We start from the raw sequence: 24,945 nt of genomic DNA on the forward strand, positions 1-24,945 counted from the left end.
ATTCAACAAATGCTTACAGCTCTCCACCTGGGCAGCAGACACACAGCTGGCCCAGAAGATTTTGCACTGACCAGCACATGGTCCCTGCCCTCCAGGGGTTCACTCTCAGGTGGGAGACAATTATATAAAGAGATGATTGTAGAACTGTCTCTTCCGTCCACAGGGTCTCAACCACACTGAACAGCGTGGGAGTTCCTGAGCAAGTGGTGCTATTCGGAGCCTTTGCTTAAACTGCCCCTCTGCCTGGCATGCCCCTCCACTCCCGCCCCACCCCCAAGTTAGCAACGGCCGCCCACCCGTGCCCCCTTCTCTGACAGCGGGTTTCCCACTGCAGTAGATCCCAACTGGAAGAGGGGAGATACCACCACCTTAATTCAAGTTCTGAAATTTTATTTTTACCTAGGATTGGACACTTCAATTAATGAATTAGGACTCTGAAGAATGACCCCTCGCAGGCAGCTTTCTGTTTGCCTATCTCTAATCCTCAACATCCACTATGACAGCACACAGTAGGGAACAACATACACCAGAGCTTTCACAAATTGATGTATTTACTTCATTATCTGCTGATCAACTGAGTGCACTACCCCGACATTCCCTGCTGCTCTCCCTCCCTCCTCCCTCCCTCCCTCTCACGCTCCCTTCCCTCTTTCCCGGCTGCTCTCCTTTCCCTCCTAAATCTATAGTGTTTGGTACATTCACAGACCTGGCTTAGCAGTTTTGTGACCTTGAAAAGGGGCTCAGCCTCTCTGAGCTCCCTTCTCCCTGGCTCCCCAGGCCGGGTTCTGGGTGAAGCACTTGGTGTACATTACGGCTCATGACTCCTCACCGTGGCCCCGAGTGGTAGGTACGGTCATTACTCTGCTGGACAGACAGGGAAACAGGAGCTGAAGGAGAGGAGGTACGTGACCCAAGAGTAACTTGTGTGGACTTGGGATGTGACCCAGGTCTGCATTCTCCACCGATTTCAGGCTCACGATAACCTCATGACTGCTGGCTTGCTCCTCCCCGCTTTCCTGCTAAGATGGAGTGAAGTAGGCAAGGGCCGGTCAAAACAGATCACAGGTTCACACAGCCTGACGTGCCGCCATCTACTGCAGCTGCTCTGGCGTTCTTTGTTTCGCCACTCTGGGACACAATAAACCCCAAGGTGGCAAGGACCAGGGTTTCTGCCTCTCTGGGCTGGTGTCAGGAAGAGCAGCTGCTGGGCGGACCGCTGGGCACAGTGCAACTGCGGGGGCCTGGGGTGACAGGCAGGGACGGGACCAGCCCACAAGGAACTAAGACCTGATGTGGAGAGAGCTAGAGAGATGTGTGAGCATTGCGGGAGCAGCAGAGGACGGCTTCCTCAGAGGGATGTTTACTGGCCCCACCCCATACCGTGTCCTACGTCAGGCTCTTTGATTTCATCTTATCTAATCCTAATGAAGGAGGAAACTGGACTTGAAGCCAACACCCTTGAAAAGCCGCTGAGCTGAGATTCAAATCCAGATCTGTGTGGTTCTTAAACCTATGCCCTGCCCTCTGTACAGGCAGCTATATGAGGGCACACCAGCCCTGGGTCTCAAAGAATGATGCCCAGAGTAAATGAATCACTTTCAGTGCAAAGTGAGAAAACACATTCTCCCCAAATCTCACATCATAACCAGCTGGAAAAGCAAACATAAAGGAGACACTGGAGACACAAACATGGTAAGAAGATCCGTCTGAGCAAATATCAGCTTCTCCTACCCCTGATTTCCTGCTCCCAGCCAACGAGGCTAGTGGATATTCCAAAACTGCTGCCGCTGATTAGTGCCAGGCGAAGCGAGGGCTCTCAATATCAGTGTCTCCAAGGCAGTTGCACTCACTACGTCCTGGAGTCTCAGTTCTGTTTTTTATACTGTAAGACAGAGAGATCATTACGAGCGGGTGAGGGAAGCCAGCGGGGGGAAGGAGGACCCGGGAAGTCCTGAGAACCGTGGTCACTAGGCCTCAGCCGCCTCCTGCAAGGGCTTCTTAGAGGCAGTGGAACCCGGTCAGCAGGCATCAGACAGTCAAGTCTCTAGTTGGTTCCAGTAGAAAAGGAAGCTGATGGGGTTGGGGAGAGAGGATAAGAAAGACACTGGGAACATTGGAATTGAAAATTGTGGTGTGTCCAGTCTTCCCTTCAAGCTGAGTCTCGTTCAGAAGAAAAAAAAAATCTCCGGTTATAGAAGACAACATTCAGAAACCAACTAGTCCGATCACTGAGTTTAAAACACAGATCCTGGACCCCACCTCTGGAGATCTGATTCGGAAGGACAGAGGGGTGGGGTGTGCGCCAGCTCTCAAGGCTGTTCTAATACCAGTGTAAGGACCAGCAAGCCTGTCTGTATTCCTGACTCCCTTCCTGCTTCTACCAAAACAGACGCTCGAATGTTTCCCCAGTAACCCTGCCTCACCCAGCTTTCCTCTCTGAGCCGTCACAAGGCTGCTGCCAGCTTTGGCACTATTGCTACCAGCAGGACTGTTCTCTTCCTTCTTCCTGTGGCCCCATCTCAGCTTATTCAGCACTGAGGCAGAAGTTTGCCTTCAGGGATTAAGGATGCGCACCCCCTTGCATTAAACGCAACCAGAAGGGCCTCTGCCATCACCTTCGGGCTTCTGGAGGAGGGGAGCGGCTGGTGAGGGGAGGGGGGCCTCCACAGCGCTGATCGGTCTCAACTGTGGGGCAGGGGCGACCCCTGGTGGTCACGGAGATTACAGCCCTCAACCCCAACTCGCAGGTGGAAGTCCAAGCCGAACACTTACCTTGTTCAGGATCCAGTCAGCATCTTCAATGGCTCTTTTAATAATCTGCTGGATCCTCTCAGGGTTGTCTTCATCCGAATGAACTCGGAAACTCTGGAGGTTTAAGCATAGGGAAAGATGACTAGGCAAAAATCACAGGACTGGCAGCTTCAGAGCAGCAGCTGTGGGCCAGGTACGCAGTGGGCACCGTACACTCAGCATCACTCTTACCCTCCACAGACAGTTATGATGATCCCACCCTGAGAGGAGGAAACAGGCTCAGAAACTCTAACTTGCCATTAAGCAATGGCACCAGCATTTGAATCCTGGACTATCTGCCTACACAGCCTGTACTCCGAACAGCAGGGCAGCCGTGAAAAGGAAGACTGGCCCCAAGTTACCCCCAAATCAAGCTGGGCCCAAAGGTTATCGGGTAGCAGAGGCCTAAGGGAAACTTCCATCTCTCTGCTTCGTTTGCTCTTCCCAGGAAGCTGCTTTCACCAGGCTGAGCTCTCTGCATGGCTTCACCACAGAGAAGAGCAGAGTTTCTCCAGACCCATGTTGGAAAGCCATGCAGGGAAGGGAGGGGCAGTGGAGAGCGTGGCTTTGGAAAATCCAGCCAGGCCCAAAGCAGAGCAATGCAGGGCTGCTGTTTGCTTTGACCAGATGCTCGCCTTTGAAAAGCAACATGAGATTCAGGTTCACTGGTGTGGCTCTCATGGCCCTTCAAAAGAACTGGTTACTTCCTCTGATATGTCACTCTCAACCCCACACGTCCTCCTACTTATCTTTAGGAGCACCTCAAATGCTCACCTCCAGGAAGTCCTCCCAGACTCCCTCAGACAGCTAACTACTCCTTCTCCATGTTTCCACAATCCTCTGTTGCTACCTCTATTTTTTTTACTTTCCATACTATATTTATATAAATTTTAGCTTTTAACTTTCTATTTGGAAATAATTTTTAATCTACAGAAAAGCTGCCAGAGTATTACGAAAGAATTCCCTACCAGAATCACCAACTGTTACTATTTTGCCACATTTGCTTTATCATTCTCTGTATGGGTTTGTATAAAAATTTTTGGAAGCATTTAAAGTTTCAGGTGTCATGCCCTTAACCCCTGAATACTTTGGGTGTGTAAGCAAGGGTATTCTCTTACATAACCACAGCAATCAAATTCAGAAAATTAAACACTGATATAATACTGTTATCTAATCTACAGTCCATATTCCAGCTTCATGAATTTCCCCAATAATGTCCTTTACAATCATTGCTTTTTCTGGTCCAGGATCCAATCTGGGATCACTCCTTATACTTAGTTGTCACGTCTCTTTAGTCCCCTTTAAACCAGAGCAGTCGTCTGCCTTTGCGTTTCAGCACGTTGACACATTTGATGAGCACAGGTTGGTTATGTGGTAGACGGCTGCTCAGTTTGGGTTTACCTGATGTTTTCTCATGATTAAATTCAGGTTGTGCATTACTGGCAGGTATGCCTGTCAAAATGATGTTATGTTTCACACTCTATTTTAATTATCTGTTTAGCTGCCTTATTCAAGCCCTGGCACAGAGCTGCTGTGCTGGGTGCATCCTGTTTCCGGAACAGAAAGCAGAGAGAGGAGCTGAGCTGGCCAGCACTGCTTTCCGGTGGCTCTTACAGAACTGCCACCCCCAACCCCACCACCGGAAAAACCATCCCTGCCCACTGCCCCTGGCCCCCAACCCTGTGATAGGCCCCCTATTACGGGAAGCCCCCCACCCCAAGCCCAGTGGACCCTACTCCCACCTGCCTGACAGCATGCTTATAATGCTCCTGGATGCCCTTGGTTGGCAGCTGCCGGCAACAGCGCAGCAGGTATCGGTAGAGCTGCAGCGGCCTCTGGACCAGCTCTGCCCCCGGTAGCGGGGCCATCTGCAAGACCTCGGTCCCTGGAAAACACAGAGCATCACTTCTAGGTATCAAGCCAATACTCAGCCCTGGCCCCCAGCTTCCAGAGCTCTGCGAAGCAGACGTATTTGATACAGTGCGGAGCCAGGTCCCCAGGAAACCCAGACCCCGAGCTCAGGCTGGGCATTCGGTCCTGCAGAAGTCTCAGCTCAGAGCAGGCCTGCAAGAACCAAAGGTGAGAGGCACAGCCTCATCCTGTCGTCTTCCTTCTGGAGACCAGCTTCGGGTGGTGGATGAGGAGGTGTCATGCCAGGAGGAATAAGGGAGATGAGCAGGAAGATCCTGCGTCACAGTCACTGAGAAACCAGCTGACTTCGGGCAACAGAGGGAAGAATGCCCAGAGGTCTGAGCCTCGCTACTCAAAACGTGGTCCTGGACCAGTAGCACTGACATCACCCATGAGCTAATTAGAAACGCAATGTCACCCCAGACCTACTGGACAGAACCTGCAATTTAACAAGATGCTCCAGAGGATCCTGCCTGGACCTCTACTACAGCATCTTGCCTGGTGCCCCTGCCTGAAGCCTGTCACTCCCCAGACGCCCCCACAGTGACACAAGAATGAGTTCTGGAACCAGTTTCTCAGCTCACCCCAGAGTCAGACACAAGGAACTTCTCCCAGACCCTTTCAGCCGGCAAGTAGGTTACCTCTTGTGCCTTTGCACACACAGCCCCCTCAGCATGGAGCTCCCTTCCCTGTCTCCTCCATGTGAGGAACTTGTGTTCATCCTTCCAGGGCCAGGTCAGTGTCACTTCCTCTGGGAAGCCCTTAGTGACTGTCCCTCCCTGGGGGGGTGCAGTGCCATGTTCCTGGAGCTGTAACAGCGCTTCCCACACTGCTGGGGATTCATCAGCTGCCAGACCTACTGAGCCTGGCCCGGGCCCCAATGCTTCGTGCCCTGTTTGTTGAACTGGACTGAATGGAATCTGTTATCTCCTCTGCACAGATTTCCCCTCTCTGAGAGAGAAGCTCACTGTGTTCCAAATGGAGAAGCTAACAGACCAAGATTAAGTGAGGGGCCTTAGTTTTAAAGTAACATAAAAAGAAGACAATCCCCACCCACTCAAAAAAAAGAGAGAACCAGAATACTAAATCTAAACACTAATCTATCTCAAACTAGGAAAAGACACTTACTAAGGAGCTAGTTTCAGAGGCTCCTTCATTCCATTTCCAGCATATGATCTTCCTGGCAACAATAAATGTCTGTCTCCACAGTTTAAATTTGCCCATTGTTCCTGGTACTATGGCCTTTCACTCTGACACTGGGGTGGGCAGGTGGCCGCCTGCCCCCCACCCCAATCCTCCCACCTGGTAACATCCTGGGATGAGCCACTGGGAATCCACCCCTCCAGGTCTCAGCCCACAAGGTCTGGGTGGGGCTCCACTCCAGGCCTGACCAATCAGAGCCCTTTATCCACATGGTCATGAGGACTGGTTCACAGATGGGCACGTGACAAACTGGTCCAATCAGAGCAAATCTCAACACCACTGCAGGAGTGAGTGGAAAGGCTTCATTTTTTTCCTCTAGACTTGATGCTGAGAGGACTTCACCCTTAGGAAAGACATCTTGCCTCCTCCTGAAGCCTGAGATTGAAGCCACATAGCAGACGGCAGAGCTGAGACCCTGATTGAAACCAAGTCTAAAGAAGTCGCCTGAGTCCCAAAACCATGCACCTGAAGGCAGTCCCAGATTTGCCTAGGGTCCCAACAAACCGCAGGTTTGGGTTTGTTGTTTTGTCACTTGCAACCAAGAGTCCTAACTGATGGACAGATCTAGCCCTCCGAAATTCTGCTTCACCAATGAGCTCTGATGGTTCCAGCTCTAAGGAAGAGTGCAAACAGGGCAGGGCTCTTCAAGGTTCTCTTGCCACGTATATCAACCTGCCAGTCCGACTAGTCACACTTCAGCACAACAGAGGGGAGCCACATATCATGGGGACAGAGACCTTCAAGGACTACCACAGAGGACATACCACTGAAGACTAATGGGCAGACTCCACTGGCAGGCTTTCCCAAACTATATAAAGTGCTAATCAAATATTGTAAAATGCTAGTCGTGTAACAGATGGTTACCATCTGCAGTCTTTAAAATTAACACTTGGAAAGAACACAACTTTGTTACATTACTTAAAAACCCAAGCAATACTTAGAAACCAACCCAGCAAGTATGGGCGGGAGATTATTTTCAGCTCAATTATAATACTTAGTCATTCTCAGTAATAACTAGAAGAGAATGCCTGTGTGGGTCCACTCAGACGAGTTAAACTAAAAATGCTTTAATTTAATTTAAAGCATGGGTTTGCTATTAAGGCACAATGAACCTCACAGCATCACTGCTAAATCTGTAGTCAAACCCTGTAGCCCTGGGAACCCTTGCTTCACATATCCTGCTCTTTGGATTTGACCTTAGCCTCCCCACCTGAGCTCCCTGCCTCTGTAAAGACTCCTCTGTCTTCCCAGGCAACCAAACCAAAGCCATCACAGAGACAACCTGCTTTCTCCTCAGTCCGCACGCCACTGGTCTCTAAGTCCTATCAAATTCTACCTCTGGACGCCCCTCAAATCTGCCCCCTCCTCTCTATTTCCACTGCACATCCTCGGTTCAGACTCTTATCACAACTCAGGCAGACACCTGCAAGAGTTCCCAGCAATCTATTGTCCGACAATCTAGTCTCCACTCAACAGCCAGAGTGAATCTTTCCAAAACATAAATCTCAGCATGTCACGTTCCTGCCTAAAACCCCTGATGTCCATCCCATCCCTACCACTCATGACAACTTTTCCCAAAATGTGGGACAAAGATGAAAATATTTTAAGCAGTATATGGAACGACATCTTTTTATTGTCATGCTTTTACATTTATTTTCATGTGTAATGAGAAAAAAAATTCCATAATCTCATAGGTATTATGGCTTACAACAGTTTAAAAAATGAACGGGCAGAAAAGTGATTTTTAAAAATGTATCAAGCAAGTAAGAATGTAATTGAAATCTGGATATGCCAGGAATCATGAAAGTGGTACTGAGCTTTGGAAAAGCACTGGTCTACGGTATCAAATCCATACTGCTTTCTATGGCCTCCAAGACCCCCTCTTGCTCTGGCCCCTGCCCACCACCCCACATCACATCACCCAACACTGGCTACTGAGTCCAGGCAAACTGAACTCTGATGGCACACGACAGCCTGTGTCACGTTTGCCTGCTGTAGTCTCAGCACCGTGACAGAATGCTTGGCATATAACAGATGTATTAAGGTTCTCCAGAGAGGTAGAACCAATCAGCTACATATACAGAGACAGAGAGAAAGAAAGAGATTATAAGAGATTGGCTCACATGACTATTGAGGCTGGAAAGTTCAAAGTCCGCAGAGCTGATATCCCAGTTTGAGTCAGAAGGCCAGAAGCTGCTGCAGAAGCAGGAAGAGCCAGTGTCCCAGCACGAAGCCTGCATCAGGCAGGAGAATTTTCTCTAGGTAGGGAAAGGTCTATTCAGGCTTTCCCATGCTTGGATGAGGTCCACGCACGTGAGGGAGGGCAATTTACTTTATTCAGTCCCCTGATTTAAATGTTAATCTTATCCAAAAGCACCTTCACAGACACACCCAGAATAATGTTGGGCCAAATATCTGGGCACCCCATGACCCAGTCAAGTTGACCCACAAACTTAACCATCACACACGGCTTTCCATCACCTAGTGAATAAAGTCTTAAGCTCTTTAGGCTGATGCCAATTCTGAAAGCATCCTTATCTGCTCAGATTCATCCCTCCTCACTCTTCTACCTGCCAGGCACATTGACAAAAACCACCTATAGTTCCTTGAATGATAATAACAATCATCATCATCATCGTGATCATTTACAGTTATTATTACAACTGCCTTGCTGAATACTTATCATGCGATAGGCACTATTCTAAAAATGCACAAGAATTAACTGATCTTAACCTTCTCAGTAACTCTACAGGAGGTACCATTATGCTCTCCTTTTACATATAAAGAAATGGAGGCAAAAAGAAAGGAGGAAATTTGTCCAAGGTCACACAGCTGTGAGAGCAGAAGCCAGGCCCTCCATATGGGAAGTCTGGCTCCAGAGCCCGCGGTGAGTGCTGCCTGGAACACTAGCCCCTGCCCCAAAAGGACTTTTATTCATCCTGTAATACATTTCTGTGGTTCTTCCTAACAGCTTCCTTCACCCCCAATTTTCTTTTTAAGGGATGACTCCTTCCCATTGAGTGTGGCCTGCTGAGACTGCCGCCAGTGGCTGCATCTCTCCCGACCACAAGGAGAGCATCAGACCCAAACTAGGCCACTTGAGTATATGCCACCTCTGGAAATAGGTTCCTGAACATGGTTACAAAGAGCCAGCAAATGAGTTTATGCACCCCTGAGAAGTGTGTCCTGATCAGCTTCTTCCTGCTCTGAACTGTCCTTGAAGGTCCTGTTGCCTGGCCTTCCAGAAATGTCTAGATTCCTGCACAGTTCTCTAGGCTTCTCCCTTGATTCTGTGAGCTCCTAACACTCTTCCAATGATTTCTTTTCGGTTAATTCCTCCTATCCCTCTTACCCCCACACAGAACTAGACTCTCTTCTTTATTTGTGTGTCCACAGGCTGTCGTACGTGCAGGAATCACCCTGCGTTTGCCTGTCCATCTCTCCCACCAGCCCACGAGGGCAAGGACTGTGTCAGATCCTCCACCTCAATGCCTCAGTGCCTAGCACAGTCCTGAGCACACAGTGGACTCCTCCATCAATGCTTGCTGACTGAATAACCTCAAAATCCAACCAATCCCCAAGCTTGAGGAAACAACAGCTCAGCCTTCTCCCTGCCTTCAGGCCCTGGAGGTCCAAATGTGGCCGAGACAGCCTGTGCTCCTGCCCATTATAAAGTGAGGACCGCTGCCCTCTGCAGGGTCCTCCATGCCTCGGTACTCCTGGCCATCACCTCTGGCAGAAACACCCTCCCTTTCCCACCCAAATACTCCAGGCCTCTTCCAGTCTCCTTAGCCTCCCTCTAGCTCACCAGCAGGAACTCCCGCAGGCCACTGACGCCTCCTACCTCACTCAGTCTGGAGAGGCCATCAGACAAGAATATCCTCGGCTCCCCACCACCATGAAATTCAGCCTCGCCTGAGAGCCGACTGATGCGTTAGGCATGGTGCAGTTTTACAACTACCCTCTGACAAAAAGCATTATAATCCCCACTTTGCAGATGTGGAAACTGAGGCTGAAAAGTGGGCTGACATGCCCACGGACACACAACCAGGGAGTGGTGGAGCTGGGATGTGGGCTCCGGCTCCAGCTCCAGTGCTCCAACCTCCCTGAGTTCTTGAAGGAAAGGGAGCCCCTCCTTTTCCAAGGACCTGTTAGGCTCTCAGAGACTCTCTCCAGGATTAATCCAACACCCTTCTGAAACGTCGACTCTTCAATCCCTCCCTATGCTCACCCAGAATGAGCCTCTAAAAACAAAAATCTCATCTGTGAGCCCCTTGCTTGATATCCTTTAATGGCACCCACAGAACAAACTCTAGGGTCATTAGTATGTATGCATGGTGATGGAGGGGTGGGGTGTTGAAGACTTTCCCCAATCAACCACCAACCTCTATCCCATCTGTAACCAAATCCCCACGCACTCTACGTTCTTCCCGGCTCAGTCTCCTCTGTCACTTTGTTACTCCCACAGTGCCTGGAACACAGTGGCCACTAAACAGAGGGGTGTCAGACTGAACCCTCCCTCTCCCCAACAACTTTCAGGCCACTTTCTGTCCCTGAGTACTGACTGAGTGGAAGAGTGAAGCATGTGGGCCCCAAACCATGGCAAGGCTGATGTGAGGATTAAATAAGAGACATAGATGCCTGGTTCATGGCAGCAGCTCACTGAATATGAGGTTCCTCTCCCAGGCCCTTCTCTGCCCCTGGAAGAGCAGCAAAAGGCAAAACAATACGTTATGATGCCCTTTTAATGCTTCTACCCAAAACAGGAATGGCCTGCTAAAGAAAGCCTCTGGTGCAGACTGAGGTCAGAAGAGGTTTGTGCATTTCATTGATTCAGTTAGCTCTCTATACATCAGAGAGAAAAAGAAATACATATTTTTTTTTACCTTTTTTTTTTTTTTTTCGGTACGCGGGCCTCTCACTGTTGTGGCCTCTCCCGTTGCAGAGCACAGGCTCCGGATGCGCAGGCTCAGCGGCCATGGCTCACGGGCCCAGCCACTCCACGGCATGTGGGCTCTTCCCGGACCGGGGCACGAACCCGTGTCCCCTGCATCGGCAGGCAGACTCTCAACCACTGCGCCACCAGGGAAGCCCTTTTTTTTTACTTTTAAATCAAACTACAGATCACGTGAAACTTTTTTAGCTTTTTCCCAAATCAGAACTGAGTTCTGGTTACTCATCCTGCGGCCACCGAAGTAGCAGGCTCTCAGGAAAAGGTGTTAACTTGAATGAATAGAAACAGGGCAAAGTAGGCCACCTTTCAAAAGCAGGATGCCAAAGAGCTGAAAGTGACCTTCTCCCACTTGGTGTCAAAGAATCTCTGAAGGTACCGTAACCCCCAATGCTTCTCCTTCTCACCGCCCTCCTCCTTCTGGACACACATGCATCCCTTCATTATCCATCTCGCTCTTCAACATATTGTCCAGAGGGAAAAACCATGGTTTGCTTGTGTTCTGACCGGCTCCGTGGGCACTGGCGCTCACATGGCAATGCCACCTCCTTTACTTGGGAATCCAAGGAATGCAGCCCAGACTGCATTCTCTGCTCTGGCCCTCACATGGCCCTGGCATTCCGCTCAAAGGAACCATTTTTCCACAAACTATTCTTAAGTCTGTTTTCCCATCTTGTATTTTATTAGTTCCGTCCAGAGTCACAATCTGCCACAATCTCTGGGATACCTGATCCTGTCTGTTATCCAACTCAATTCAGCACAACAAAAGCACAGAAACAATCACATATGAGGTACAAAGGGGGTACAAAGAGAGAGGGTAAGCCCAGCAAGCTGTGTCAGTCACCCATGCAAGGCCATTTTGAGCATCTATCCCATGTGTGACTCTGGACTCAGCCCTAGGACCCAGAGATGAACGGCCTGACGTGTTACATGGCTCTCCTACCCCTGGCCTCTGCAAAGCTGATGGCATGTCTTACTACCTACCATTCAGGGAGTGATTAGCATATGTCAGGAAGGTGTTGACAGCTTTACATGTGTTATCTCAAGTATCCTCACAACAATCTTATGGAGTAGGTATCATTAGCCCCATTTTACAGATGAGGAAACTGAAACTCTTGAGAGGTTAAGTTACTTGCCAGAGGCCACACAGCTAGTACATGGTCAGGTAAGGAATCAAACCTAGGCCCATCTTAGTCCAAAGCCCATGCCCTTACCCACTTCTAACACTACCTATGTCTATATCTGAGCCACTCACAAATGCTGCCCAGATCAGGGCTAAGGACCCCACTGAGAGCTCTCCCCAGGGCTCCTTCAGGACCAGGTCCAAGCATTCATGAAAGCACCTGGCTATACTCTATCCAGTTCTTGGTTTTCAACCTTCTCCATAAACCCTTGTTCCATGCTTTTCAGAAACCCAAGGACCTCATCTATGGCTTCCCCCTGCATACAGATGAAAAAACAAGTCCCAAGACTAATGTCAGTTACACAAAGAAAAGGGGCAACTAGAGAAATACTAAAAAAATAAAAGCTCTTAGGAAACCCAAGGAGAATGTGACAGAATAAAGGAAAAGAGTGAAAATAAAGTCACAAAGGGAATTTCCTGGGAGCCAAATGGTATCACCATTACAGATGCTGAGAAACAGGCCTTCGGCCCCATTTAATCCCACTGTCTTTCCCTAACCTGTGCCCTGACATAGGGCACATAAAAATAAATGGGGAAAAAAAAGTCATACATTAAAAAAGAAAGAAAAGAATGGAACTACAAAAAATAACCAGGAATTATGCCTCACTGAGCACTGATAAAGCTAAATTAAACCTGCACAGAACATTGTTTAAATATGCAATTATTCTTCTGGATGGGTAAAGTCGCAATATAGGAACAGAATGGTTCTGCTCCCCCCAACTCCGGGGCTCCAGCTTGAACCCATGTTCTCCTAAGCTAGCAACGGGGAATAATCCTCACGCCTCCAGTCTCTCTCCCACACGGTCAAGGCTCTCAAGATCCAGCCCCATGGACACTATCTCGGTTCCCAGCTTTATAACAATGCCTCCTTATCGGCCTCTCTCCTTCCAGTCCAGCCCTCACAGTGCCACCCAAGGACACTTCCTAAAAAACACACCCTTCTCCAAAACCTCTGTGGAATGTTCTTTATCCAAGGCCCTCTGAAGTCTGGTTCCCACTTCTCTCATTAAATTCACCTTCTCTGGCCTTCGGCTTCCTCCTCTGTAAACTGGACAACAGAATATGTACCTCATGGGGGGTTTGCAAAGATCACTCAAGCTAACATCAGTACACCACCTAGCCCAGGGGCTGGCACGTGTTCGGTGCTTGGACATCTTACCCTTTCCTACTCTACCTGGAAACCTGTGTTCCTTGCTGTTTGTCAGCTTCTGGAGGACAGAGACTATATTAGTCACCCCTCCACAGTCAACAGTGCCCGGGACATAACAGAAGCTCAATAAACGTGTGCTGATGGATTCCCACTTACCAAAGAGGAACTAAAGCCAGGAAGAAGGGGACTGTCCTGAAGTCACAAAGCCAGCAGGTGGCAGAGGCAGGTCTCAAACTCAGATCCTTTGGCTCTGAATCCTCAGCTCTTTCTACCACACCTGCTGTCTCAAAGGATCCTGAACATCACATTTGTCAGCCCAAACCACCCTGGGCCTTTACAGTTTGAAGTGAGCCTAGTGAGCTATTCCAGCCAAAGCAAACCAGAAACATCATCCAAAAGCAAACATGCTGGTTGCAGAGCAGAGCAACCAGCAACCTCAACTGAATCTGGTGATATGAGACTGCTTTGTGCCAATGGACTTGCCCTCACAGGCCACAACACACGCTACTCGAGGGCCAAAGACAGGAACTGACGTATATTGTACAGCTACCAGGTGTCAGATACTGGGCTGGGTACTTCAAAGGGCCTACTTAAGCTCCAATCCTGTTACTCCCACTTTACAGAGGAAGAAAACTGAGGCTCAAGGTCACACAGAAGAACCAGCTAAGAGCCACAGCTGGGCTTCTCCCTTCCTAACTCAAGCTCTTTCTACACACAGCCAGGGCCTGTCTCCAAGGACCCTTGAGCTGAAAGCGCCTGGTTTACCCTTTTTCTCTCGTGCTCCTCCTCCCTCCGGCCTCCTTGCTTGTCCTCACAAACCCAACCACTCTTCCAGGCACCCACGTGGCTCACACGCCCATGTATCCAAGTCTCATTTAAGAGACCTTCTCTGGGGCTTCCCTGGTGGCGAAGTGGTTGACAGTCCGCCTGTCGATGCAGGGGACGGGGGTTCGTGCCCCGGTCTGGGAGGATCCCACATGCCGTGGAGCGGCTGGGCCCGTGAGCCATGGCCGCTGAGCCTGCGCGTCCGGAGCCTGCGCGTCCGGAGCCTGTGCTCCGCAACGGGAGGGGCCACAACAGTGAGAGGCACGTGTACCGCAAAAAAAAGAAAAAAAAAAGAGACCTTCTCTGACCACACTATAGTCCCTTCTTCTTTTCTTCCCAGCATTTCTTTTTTCTTCAAGGCATTTTTCACCACGATATATATTTACTTATTTGTTTGTATTCATTCCCTCACTGGAACGTAAGCTCCACGAGAGCAGGAAGTTTATTTTGTTCATGGCTGTATCCCTAGTACAGTACAGAGTCTGACACACAGAAGGCACGTGTGTGCTGAAATAGTCATTGGGCACCAAAAAGGTGCTAGCTGCTGGAGTTACGGAAACAATCAAGGCAACCCCTGATGCCACAGAACTTACACAGTAACAGAGGATAATAAAAACCAAGTATTCAATTATAACTAAATACTACAAAGTGGAATTCAGGTCCCTGAGAGACTGGCTCATGGGGTCCCTCACCCAGTCAAGGGTCAGAGAGGGTTTCTTGAGAAAGGAACATTAAATCTGAGGTCTGAAGGACGAGTAGAGTGTGGTTGGGTGGACGTGGACGTGGACGCAGACGCAGAATGCGCAGCCTGCGTCCGGCGACTAAACTAAAAGACACTGAATTGCGCACTTGAAGTGGGTGAACTGTATGCTGTGTAAAAACAAACAAAAGGAAAGATTAGTCCTAAGGGCTCAGGGGTTTAGGCCACGGAGTGACTTGATCAGTTAGGCAGAAGCGTAAATCAAAAGGTGAAGGTGACTCGAGGTAAGCGCGCTCACGGGGTGCTGCGGGCACTCGGCCCGTGCAGGGGCCACGACTGCTTTTGAAAATGGGCAAACTGAGGCCGACGGCGGAGACGTGTGCCCGTCAGGAACATTCCACCAGCGGGCCCGGCGCCCGCAGACCCCTGGGCTCCCCGTGGCGCCCCCAACCCCCCGGCGTGCTGGGCCTCCTCCGCCCGAGCCGCCCCCCGCGAGGCCTGAGACACGTCCAGGAGCCGCGCTCCGGGGAACACGGCTCTCCGGAGGCAAGAGGGTCGGGGAAGGAAAGGCAGCGGCACTGAGTCTTCCACAAGCCTTGCCAGGCCGAAGACGCCCGAGACCTCACATCTCCAGCCACTCCCCGCCACCACGGGTGGCTCAGGCCCCCGTCCACCCACCCACGCTCCCGCCCTCCGCCGGAGCCCAGCGGCTCACCAGCCTCCACAGGAAAACGTCAGCTTCGGACGCGGCGGACGCAGCGACCACCAGTGCGCTTGCGCCCCCGGATCGCCGAAGCACCGCCCCTGCAGGGCGACTTGAGCCGAGCGCCCTCTATCGGCCGCGCGCGGGACTTGGGGTCTGTGAATGAGGAAACCCTACTGGGTGCCCTTTCCCTTGATCTGAGTACACCCGGTTGAAAAAGAAAACTGTCCCACTCACAACCTTCTTTACCTTAAACGCCCACTCTTCCTTTTGGCTTTTGCTACCTCGGATATAAGCCTTGAAGACAGGCTCTCCCCATTTTCCTGAGTATGGATTGCTGCTAAAATATGAGGGGTGTTCAAGATCTGTGAAAAGGCTTGCAGAAGGACTTTTCCTAAACCACTCTTGTTGCTGACGGGAATTATATTTGGATGGGAATCTGCGTTTTGAGTCATTTCATCAAATTACAGTCCCATAACACCTGTCAAAAGAATAAATATGAGAGTAATAGGCATGCTTCCTTTCAGACCCATCTATAATTATAATTGAGGAAAAGAATACAGAATTTAAACTCACAGCGACTGCCAGTATCATTCTTTGAAAATGAAATAATGTTGTTTTATTAAATAGGCTCTCCCCGCTTTCTAATGTTTAGAGCTAAAGTGCTTCTCTGAATTGATTTAAATACAAGTTTTACATCCTGAAAGAGATAAAGATGAGTCTTTATCTTAAGACAAACCCCCTGTTCAACGATGCTACTGATCTTCTCTCAGCTGATGCCTGAAAGGGAGTTAGGTTGTTAGTGGATAATATTGCTTCTGTTCACGTCTCTCTTCTCTAGGGCTTTTTAAAACTATTTGTAATGAAAAGGCCGATTTCCTTACACAGACAGACTCCATGTGTAGCTGATTTAACAAGGTAACTTTTTATTTTTCCTTTTTTTTTTCCTTTTTCTTTCTTCTTCTTCTTCTTCTTCTTCTTCTTTTAAGGAAAACGTTGCTCCCTGGTGGCACCTGGGGATCTCTTTTCCTCCTTTAAGGTAAGAAAAGCAGGAGATATTTCCTAACAGAAGTGTTTTTTAAAGTTTTTCCCTTTTTTTCCTAACCTCCTTTAGAGTCTCCTTCCCCACTTCCTCCCTTCCTTCCTTCCTTCCTTCCCTCCCTCCTTCCTTCCTTTCTTTTCTTTCCTTCTTTTTTATCCCGCTTCACCTAACATACTAACCTTCCTCCAAATCATTTGGGGGTTCCTCCCCTGAAATATTCAGATAATGACCTCAATCCTTCCATTTATTTTCAATGTGTAGACTTGGACCAAATATATCTGAAACATATGATTGTACCCTCATAAATCAGCCCCCTTATTTACACACGCATAGTCAGAGGCACATCGTTAGTGTTGATCCAATTGATAAATCATTAAGCTTTTAGAGCCCTTTTAAGGAACTATCTGCAGTCACCATCCATTCCTGTTTTCAGCCTTAGGATCACTTAATATTTTGAAGAAATATTACAGTCTGTTCTTTGGCCCTATCTCTCTTTTGTTCCTTGATCGCTGTGTTCCTGCATCAGAAACATTGTTCTAATACCTAGATCTTATAAAATATTCAAGATGCAAGCTGTTCACTTTACCTCAGAAAGTCTCCACCTTCAGAACCATGGGTGCCTGTTCTGTCTTTACAAACACACGAGATTTTACCTTTCACAAACATTCCTTATAAGCGTCCAAGAAAAAAATAATAATAACCCAAAGTAGAGTAGGCTTGGATACCAATTTCCAATTGCTTTCCAAATCGTTATGGAAACCTAGATTGTGAACTAATTGGATTATAATACTTTTAATATGACAGCAACCTTAGGTTCTTACAGCTTGAGTAGTAAAACTGAAGAATTCGTACCAGTCCAAACCTTCACTAAAATGACACCAGGCCCACAATCTAATGAAAACCCAACCATTCTTACCACGTCATTTTCCCTTCCACTGACATTTTAGCAGATGAACACCCTCATGTCAGACGGTGCATGATATTTCGAGATGAACAGAATTGAAAGACTTTTTTACTTGAGAACTTTGTCACCCAAGAGTTGGCTGTCCAGGGGACATTTTCTCCCAGGGGCGTTTATCGACTTTCCTAAGAAATACATCATTCCGTTCTCTTGATTTCTGACAATATGTCATTTAACCTGACAACTGCAGGTTTGTAACCATATTTGTGGGGAAAGTTACAAGTCCTGAAGTTTCTTCTAGTTTAAACCTGTTTTTAGATTTCAAAGAGACAAGATACATTTGCATCCTCTGATTAAATCAGGTTATTGTCTCAAAGGCTGACCATGTAAATAATTCAAATTCATTCATCACTGTACAATAGATTTAATAAGCATAATAAACACTTTGAAGAAAACACTTAGGACGCTTGGTCTGCCCTTGTTCTCATCCCCCATTATCTCAGATTTCCTTGTGAACAGACTGAGTGGTACTATGGGGTTCTCCTCTATTCAAAATATGCAAAGTTGCTATTGACCAGTTTGCAATTTGCATGTCTCAAATCCTGCCAGAACACAGGGTGAGGGGCATGAGGTGACTGGTGAATGTGCCAAAAGGGGACAGCAGGGTGAAAATGTTCACCCCAGTGAACAGATCTTCTCCACCCTGGGGTATTGCAAAACATAACCCTCGCTGACTACTGAAGATTTCTTTTTTTAAGACAATGAAGATATTGGGTATGAAAGGTTACGTGAAATCTCAGACAACTGGTGTCTTTTTTCTTTAATTGCTGGGTTGAAGAACGGGATGAGAAAGGATTTAAAGATATTTATAAAAAGAGTAAAGAGGGTGGGGGCTTCCCTGGTGGCGCAGTGGTTGAGAGTCCGCCTCCCGATGCAGGGGACACGGGTTCGTGCCCTGGTCCACATGCCGCGGAGTGGCTGGCCCCGTGAGCCATGGCTGTGGAGCCTGTGCTCCGCAATGGGAGAGGCCACAACAGTGAGAGGCCCGCGTACAGCAAAAAAAAAAAAAAAAAAAAGAGTAAAGAGGGAGAAGGGTACCATTGTGACTGTTTACAACACACACTTGGAGAGTAATTTACCACCTGGGTTTTAGCCTTCCTGGACCTCTCTCTGTCTTGTGTTACTTTCTGCAGCTCCATAAATCTAAACTTGCTGACTGGTATATATCATTCTATATTCTTAGTGAGTTCTGTGGTCATATATTTACAGTGGCCACACGTGAGACCACACTGATGATCAGATGTATGTTATCTCTGAATACTGAGTCTCTACTTTTTCATCTCTTGAAAATATGCTCAATGTCTCATGATTTCAGATTATAAATAACATGCACACAGACATGAAATTTTTTGTATAAATCTGCTTTGGAATGGAATTTTTCCCATAAAAAGTATATGTGCCTCCTGGGTGTGTATATGGAGATATTAACAAAGGAGTGAATGTGCTTGGGAATATTTTTCTTTTTTGCATTTTGATGGCATTTGACTAAAGATCCACTTTAAAATCACCATGTTCGCAAAGGGTAATTCTGTTTCCACTGACTATATCTGCAGAACCTTAAGATGGCCACAGACAAGAATTAAATGCCACAGTTAATAGAAATGGAGACTGTTTGAAATGATCAACTTTATTAAATAGGATTATTTGGAGGAAGATGAGAGACAAAGCATAGAGGGCGAGGTGGGAGAGAGAAGAGTGGGACAAAACAAGGAGAGAAGCAGAGAATGAGAAAAAGTAAAAGGAAGTTATCTTTTTGATCCTTCCCCAAAGAGAAAGGCCTGATAAAGTTAAGTGAAGCAGCCCTGAACAAAAGAGCATCATTAATTAAGAGAAACCATTATTCATTTTGGCCAGGAAGTAAGGTGTTTGGTCAATCAAATAGGTAGTTAATAGTTACCTTCCACTTCAGCGAACATTTGTTGAGACTCCTCCACGTGCAAAACTCCGTGCAAAGCCCGGAGTCTTGGCAGAAGGCTCTGGGCTCCATCTCTCCCAGTTCCGCTCTCCTGTCCTTCTCCACTTTTTGTTAGAAGCACATCTGATCTTGACACTGTCCTCCTTTAGCCCCTGTCATGGCTTCTCAATGTTCCCTGAATAGATATTCCAGATTCCTTACCACATCCAGCAAGACTCTGCAGGGTCTGCCCTCTTAGGCTTCGCTTGGTGTTCCTGGTCCCCTGCTGGGGCCACTGTGGGCTTTCAGACCCTCAAATGCCCCATGTTCCTTCCATCCTGCTCCTCCTTTAGATCAACTTCCCTGATGCCCCTCCTCCCACTAGACACTGGGGCAGATAACCCTCTCCTCCCAGACAGTAGCCTGTACTTCTTTCCGAGGAATGCATCACAGTTTATAATTATATAACCTTAGTTTGGGTTCCCCCAGAAGAAGATGACTTTGAAGTGAGGATTCGAGAGCAAGTAATTTATTTGGAAGGTGAGCCTAGAAAATATCCATTAAGGGCAGTGAGACAGGGAAGGGAAGGCAGCCCATAAAGAGAAACTTGCCCAGCAAGTTACCACCAAGGGAAACAAGCTTCATCCTGCTGGGGAACCAACGTGGAACACACACCTCAGTTATCCCACCGGAGGGTCGTGGGACCCGGGGTAATTATACATCAGTCCCTGTCAGTTACTGGTTGAATGATGCTCTCAGCAGCACTGACCCCCTGATACTTCTGGCTTGCAATGCTCTCAGGCAGAGGTGCAGATGCTGGCAGTTGCAAGTCAGCCAGGTATGCACAATGTAAGGCTCAAGGAATTATGGGTGAGGCACTGACAGTTCTGCTAGTTACATACACATGTACACTCACATTTAATACATACGCATATTCGTATGTTGTCTTCCCCACTAGAGCCCCATGAGAGCAAAGACTGAGTAGCAGTGTTGCAGTGTCCCCGTGCCTGTGCCCCGCTCCCTGTGGTCCACCATTAAAATCATGTCCCCTTACCAACACCCTCAACTCCCTGGTTCCTCTTGCCTTCTGTCACACGTGCTCTGGATGACCCTGTCATCCTCCTTCTCCAACCTGCACCCAAGTGGATTAATGTTGGGAAAATGACACAATAGAGCTGATGAGTTTCACTTTATTTTTTAAAAAATATTTATTTATTCATTTATTTATTTTGGCTGCGCCGGGTCTTAGTTGTGGCATGCGGACTCTTAGTTGCAGCATGTGGACTTCTTAGTTGTGGCATGCGGACTCTTAGTTGTGGCCTGCGGACTCTTAGTTGAGGCATGCACGCAGGATCTAGTTCCCCGACCAGGGATAGAACCCAGGCCCCCTGCGTTAGGAGCGCAGAGTCTTACGCACTGGACCACCATGGAAGTCCCATGTTTCACTTTAAATTTATGCTCCAAACTCAATGGCATACTGGATGCTGCCTGGAAAGAAAATGACAATTTCTCAGAACTCCCACAGCCCACCTCCACCCTCCCTCTCCGCTGATGACCTCATTGAAAAGTTAGACACCCTCAGTCAAGCACTTCCTCCCCTTATCACCCCTTCTCCTTTTCTCCTGTTACAAGGAGGAAAGTGTCCTTTTGCTTTTGAAAACACCAGACCCCCTGCTGGCTCTCTGTCCCCTCTGCCTTCCTGCAGTTTACCCCTCTCTCCCACATCATTAACCTCCTCTTCTCCACCTGTTCATTTTAAGCAACGTACCACCGTGGTCCAGAGGCCTTGCTACTCAAAATGGGATTCATGGACCAGCAGCATGGGCCTCACTTGGGAGCTTGTTAGAAATGTAGAATCTCCCACCCCACACCTACACAATTAGAATCTGCATTTTAACAAGATCCCCAGGCACGTTAAAGTTTGAGAAGCACTGGGCTATTTATCTAGTCTATTTCTCCACCTCCCACCACAGCCAAATTTTATCCATTCATTCGACATAGGTTTAATACCTACAGGTACCAAGCAATCTTCTAGGTTCTGGGGATACAGAGAAATAAAACATGACAAGATTACTGTGCATGTGTGACGTCCTGGTGGCAGAGAACAGCAAAGAAAGACAGAACACACGATCAGATCATAAATAAGTGTTTTGCAGAGAAATAGCATATAGTCATGTGATAGTCACCACAGGGCTACTTCAGATCACTCCAAAGAAGTGACATTTAAACAGAGATCTAGGGACTTCCCAGGTGGCACAGTGGATAAGCATCCGCCTGCCAGTGCAGGAGACACGGTTCGATCCCTGGCCCGGGAAGATCCCACATGTCGCGGAGCAACTCAGCCCTTGCGCCACAACTACTGAAGCCCACACGCCTAGAGCCCGTGCTCCGAACAAGAGAAGCCACCGCAATGAGAAGCCCGTGTACTGCAACAAAGAGTAGCCCCCATTCGCCACAACTAGAGAAAGCCTGCGTGCAGCAACGAAGACCCAAGGCAGCCAACAATAAATTAAATTTTTTAAAAAAACAAAATAAACTGATATCTAAGTGAAGAAGCCATCATTAGCTGTCTACACACGCTGTCTCATTTCTTCACTCATTCACCCCTTCACCCTTTGGGGGATACAGTAGGCTTCCATCTTTATGCCACTGAAGCTGCTCTTTTCCGGACGTGCAGACTCAACGGCCATGGCTCATGGACCCAGTTGCTCCGCGGCATGTGGGATCTTCCCGGACCGGGGCACAAACCCGTGTCCCCTGTATTGGCAGGCAGACTCTCAACCACTGCGCCTCCAGGGAAGCCCAACTGGAGTTGCTCTTAACAAGGTTTTCAGTGGCCTCCACGTTGTCATAAGCCATGGCTCATTCTCTGTCATTAGCTTTCTCTACTTCCCAGCAGCCTTTGCATCAGCTGACGACACCTTCCTTCTTGAAACATTGTCACATTATGTTAGTTACGTAATTAACATTTTCTTCGCCATATAGTGTTCAACATTAGCTCTTGTTAGAAAAAAAGACTTTTGTGAGTAAGAGAAGAGAGGGCAGAGAAGATAAAGGGGAAGGAGATAAATGAGATATATTTTATTCAAGCATAAACATGTAATTCCAAATCGGACAAAAAAATACATTTTATGTTTTAAAAAAATCCTATGTCATGTCCGGTGTATCTGGAAGTGAGACACGTAACTGCTTTGATCCAGGTCGCAAAGGAAAATGTTGGTTCAGTATTCCTTCCAGACCAGCCTCTCTGAGCCCTACATTAGTTCTCAGGGGACCTGGGCAGGAAGGAGAGCTGGAGGGGGCTAGGAGGCTTCCTGCAGGACCGCGAGTCTAAATCCCCCTCCCAGTCCTGGAGGGCAGGTTGGTGAGGGACAGGGAGATTTCGGAGGAGAAAGATTACTTGCTGGAAACTACAGAATCTTACCCAGGAGATGGATGGAAGGTATTAGTAGCCTGCTGATGTACGGAAAGACCTAATTCAGCACCAGGAAGTTGGTTTAGGGATGTCAGTGTGTAGTGTACCAAAATGTGGGTTCATAAAAGTAGAGGACAGTCTATGTATCACATTTACCACACATGGATTGTTAAGGTATTTCTTTTTTTTCTTTTTTTTTTTTTTTTTTTGCGGTACGCGGGCCTCTCACTGTTGTGGCCTCTCCCGCTGCGGAGCACAGGCTCCGCACGCGCAGGCTCAGCGGCCACGGCTCACGGGCCCAGCCGCTCCGCGGCATGTGGGATCCTCCCGGACCGGGGCACGAACCCGTGTCCCCTGCATCGGCAGGCGGACTCTCAACCACTGCGCCACCAGGTAAGCCCTAAGGTATTTCTTTTTAATTACCAAATACTGTTAAGCCCATCGGGAGCGCTGCCCTAGTACTTGCATGCTGAAGCTTGGTCCCAGTCCACAGGGCGATAGACCCACAGCCACCGATGCATGCATACGCCATCATGGTTGCTTGACACCCTGACTTTGTGGTCCTCTGCCGCCCTGGATCCAAGCTCACCAGCACTTGGCTCTCTGTGGTTATGGGGATATGTTCAAAAGTAAAGAAAAGCTCAGAGGTTAGGAGACGGTTACAGCTTCATGCTCCTGCGTACCACAACAGCAGAGGAGAGTAGTAAGATCAAAAGAAGAATATATTGTGACATGTGAAAATTACATGAAATTCACATTTCAGTGTCCATAAGTAAAGTTTTACTGGAACAGAGTGATGTCCATTCATGTACATGTTGTCTCTGACTGCTTTTGTGCTTTGATGGCAGAGGTGAGCAGTTGTGACAGAGACCACGGGTCCCTCGAAGCCCAAAATACTCTCTGGACCTTTAGAAAAAAAAAAAATTGGCCAATCCGTGGTCTGCAAAAAGCGGTGCAGGTGTTTCAGCCTTGGATGCTAGGTTCTGTGCAATGGAGCCCTGACCTACCTTTGCAGCATTCCCTCTAGTGCTTTCCTTCATGTCCCTCCTGTAAAGGCCATGGTAAACATCTTGTTCCTCATTTAAATTTCATGCTGTTCCACCTCTGTGTTTTCTTCTTGCTGTTCCCCTCCTCTAGAAACCACACCCTACACTCTCAGTTTGCTTTTATGCCAATTTACCCCAACCTTCAAGCAGGCCTTCCTAACTCCCTCAACTATAATTTATTCCTCCACCCTCTTTTTTGGCCATAATTCTTTCTGTACTGTCTCATGGCACACCAGTTCTCTACTTTGCATTATAATTATTTATGCACATGTTTTATTTCCCCGCTAGACTATAAACTCCTTGAAGAATGCATTGGCTCATTACAAAATTAGCATTCTGAGAACCCTGATTTGCATCACACATAAGATCTCTTGTCTTCAGCAAAAAGGAGTATACTTATGACACATATAATTGGCACTTATCACACAAATCAGTGATAATGGGGAACAAGGGCAAGACGGTTAATTAAAACCCACAGCAAATTCCTCCAAAATTCATTGGCCTTCCCTACCATTTTACCAATATGATATGCACTGGTTTGTATTAAACCCCCTTTCTGCACACTTTGTAGATGTGTAACTCACCATAAAGTGAGTAGCAGCAAAAAGACCAGAAGTGAATAATCCACCAGCTGAAATCATCAAGCCTCCAGTAATGGGAAGCTTTGGGGGCATTCTTTCCAGGCAGGGTTATGAGCCTCTGAACTTTCCACCCCCGGGGCTGCATAAAGATTTGAATTTGTTTGTATGTCATTTGCAACTTAGACATGGAATAATAATCTTTTGGTATGACCCTGCTACTCAAAAGAATAGGCAAATTTAAAGTTAAAAAATAAATCAAACAATCAAGTTCCCTGCACATATGTTTGATAACGAAGGCCAAATATTCTATTGCAAACATTAATTCAACAAGAGATGATAAGGAAATAAAATAAAGATGAAGAGTAACCCTGCTTGCCAAAGCACCATATGCGCTTGGGATGATTCTCTGCACCCATGACTAGTGTACACAAATATTGTGTTAAACCTCTCCTCCTAATAGCCTCATTTCTCACATGCTCTTCGGAGGGAAAAATGTGATGCTAATTTAAGATGACTTATCCTGCTAAGCACATAAATAAAAAATAGTTCAGAATCCAGAACATGACAGAACTCCCCTTTCACATCTAATT

The 24,945-nt window shown here is 47.7% G+C and overlaps 1 protein-coding gene across 2 annotated transcripts; it reads right to left on the reverse strand.

The window, feature by feature from the left end:
• Positions 1 to 657: 657 nt before the first annotated feature.
• On the reverse strand, positions 658 to 15,474 carry LYRM9 (LYR motif containing 9). Of its 2 annotated transcripts, XR_014013992.1 has the most exons (5): positions 15,429 to 15,474; positions 4,533 to 4,675; positions 2,773 to 2,865; positions 1,732 to 1,882; positions 658 to 887 (listed from the first exon to the last, which is right to left on the reverse strand). XR_014013992.1 is itself a non-coding variant. In XM_081219187.1 (4 exons), the coding sequence occupies exons 2-4, from the start codon at positions 4,656 to 4,658 to the stop codon at positions 1,865 to 1,867; spliced, it is 237 nt and encodes a 78-aa protein (XP_081075313.1). In that variant the 5' UTR covers positions 4,659 to 4,675; positions 15,429 to 15,474; the 3' UTR covers positions 658 to 1,864. The 2 variants fall into 2 exon arrangements, 1 of the variants encoding a protein (XP_081075313.1); XM_081219187.1 differs by having other exon boundaries at positions 658 to 1,882.
• Positions 15,475 to 24,945: the final 9,471 nt, after the last annotated feature.

This window comes from Mesoplodon bidens (assembly GCF_964165515.1).
Source record: "Mesoplodon bidens genome assembly, chromosome: 19".
In the NCBI taxonomy this organism is placed as follows: Eukaryota; Metazoa; Chordata; class Mammalia; order Artiodactyla; family Ziphiidae; genus Mesoplodon; species Mesoplodon bidens.

Bases quoted from the DNA above. Each gene is read 5' to 3' on its own strand.
- LYRM9 (XM_081219187.1), bottom strand. From the start codon at position 4,658: ATGGCCCCGCTACCGGGGGCAGAGCTGGTCCAGAGGCCGCTGCAGCTC. The intron at 2,866-4,532 runs GTGGGAGTAGGG...TTAAACCTCCAG, and splicing joins ATAAGCATGCTGTCAGGCAG to AGTTTCCGAGTTCATTCGGA.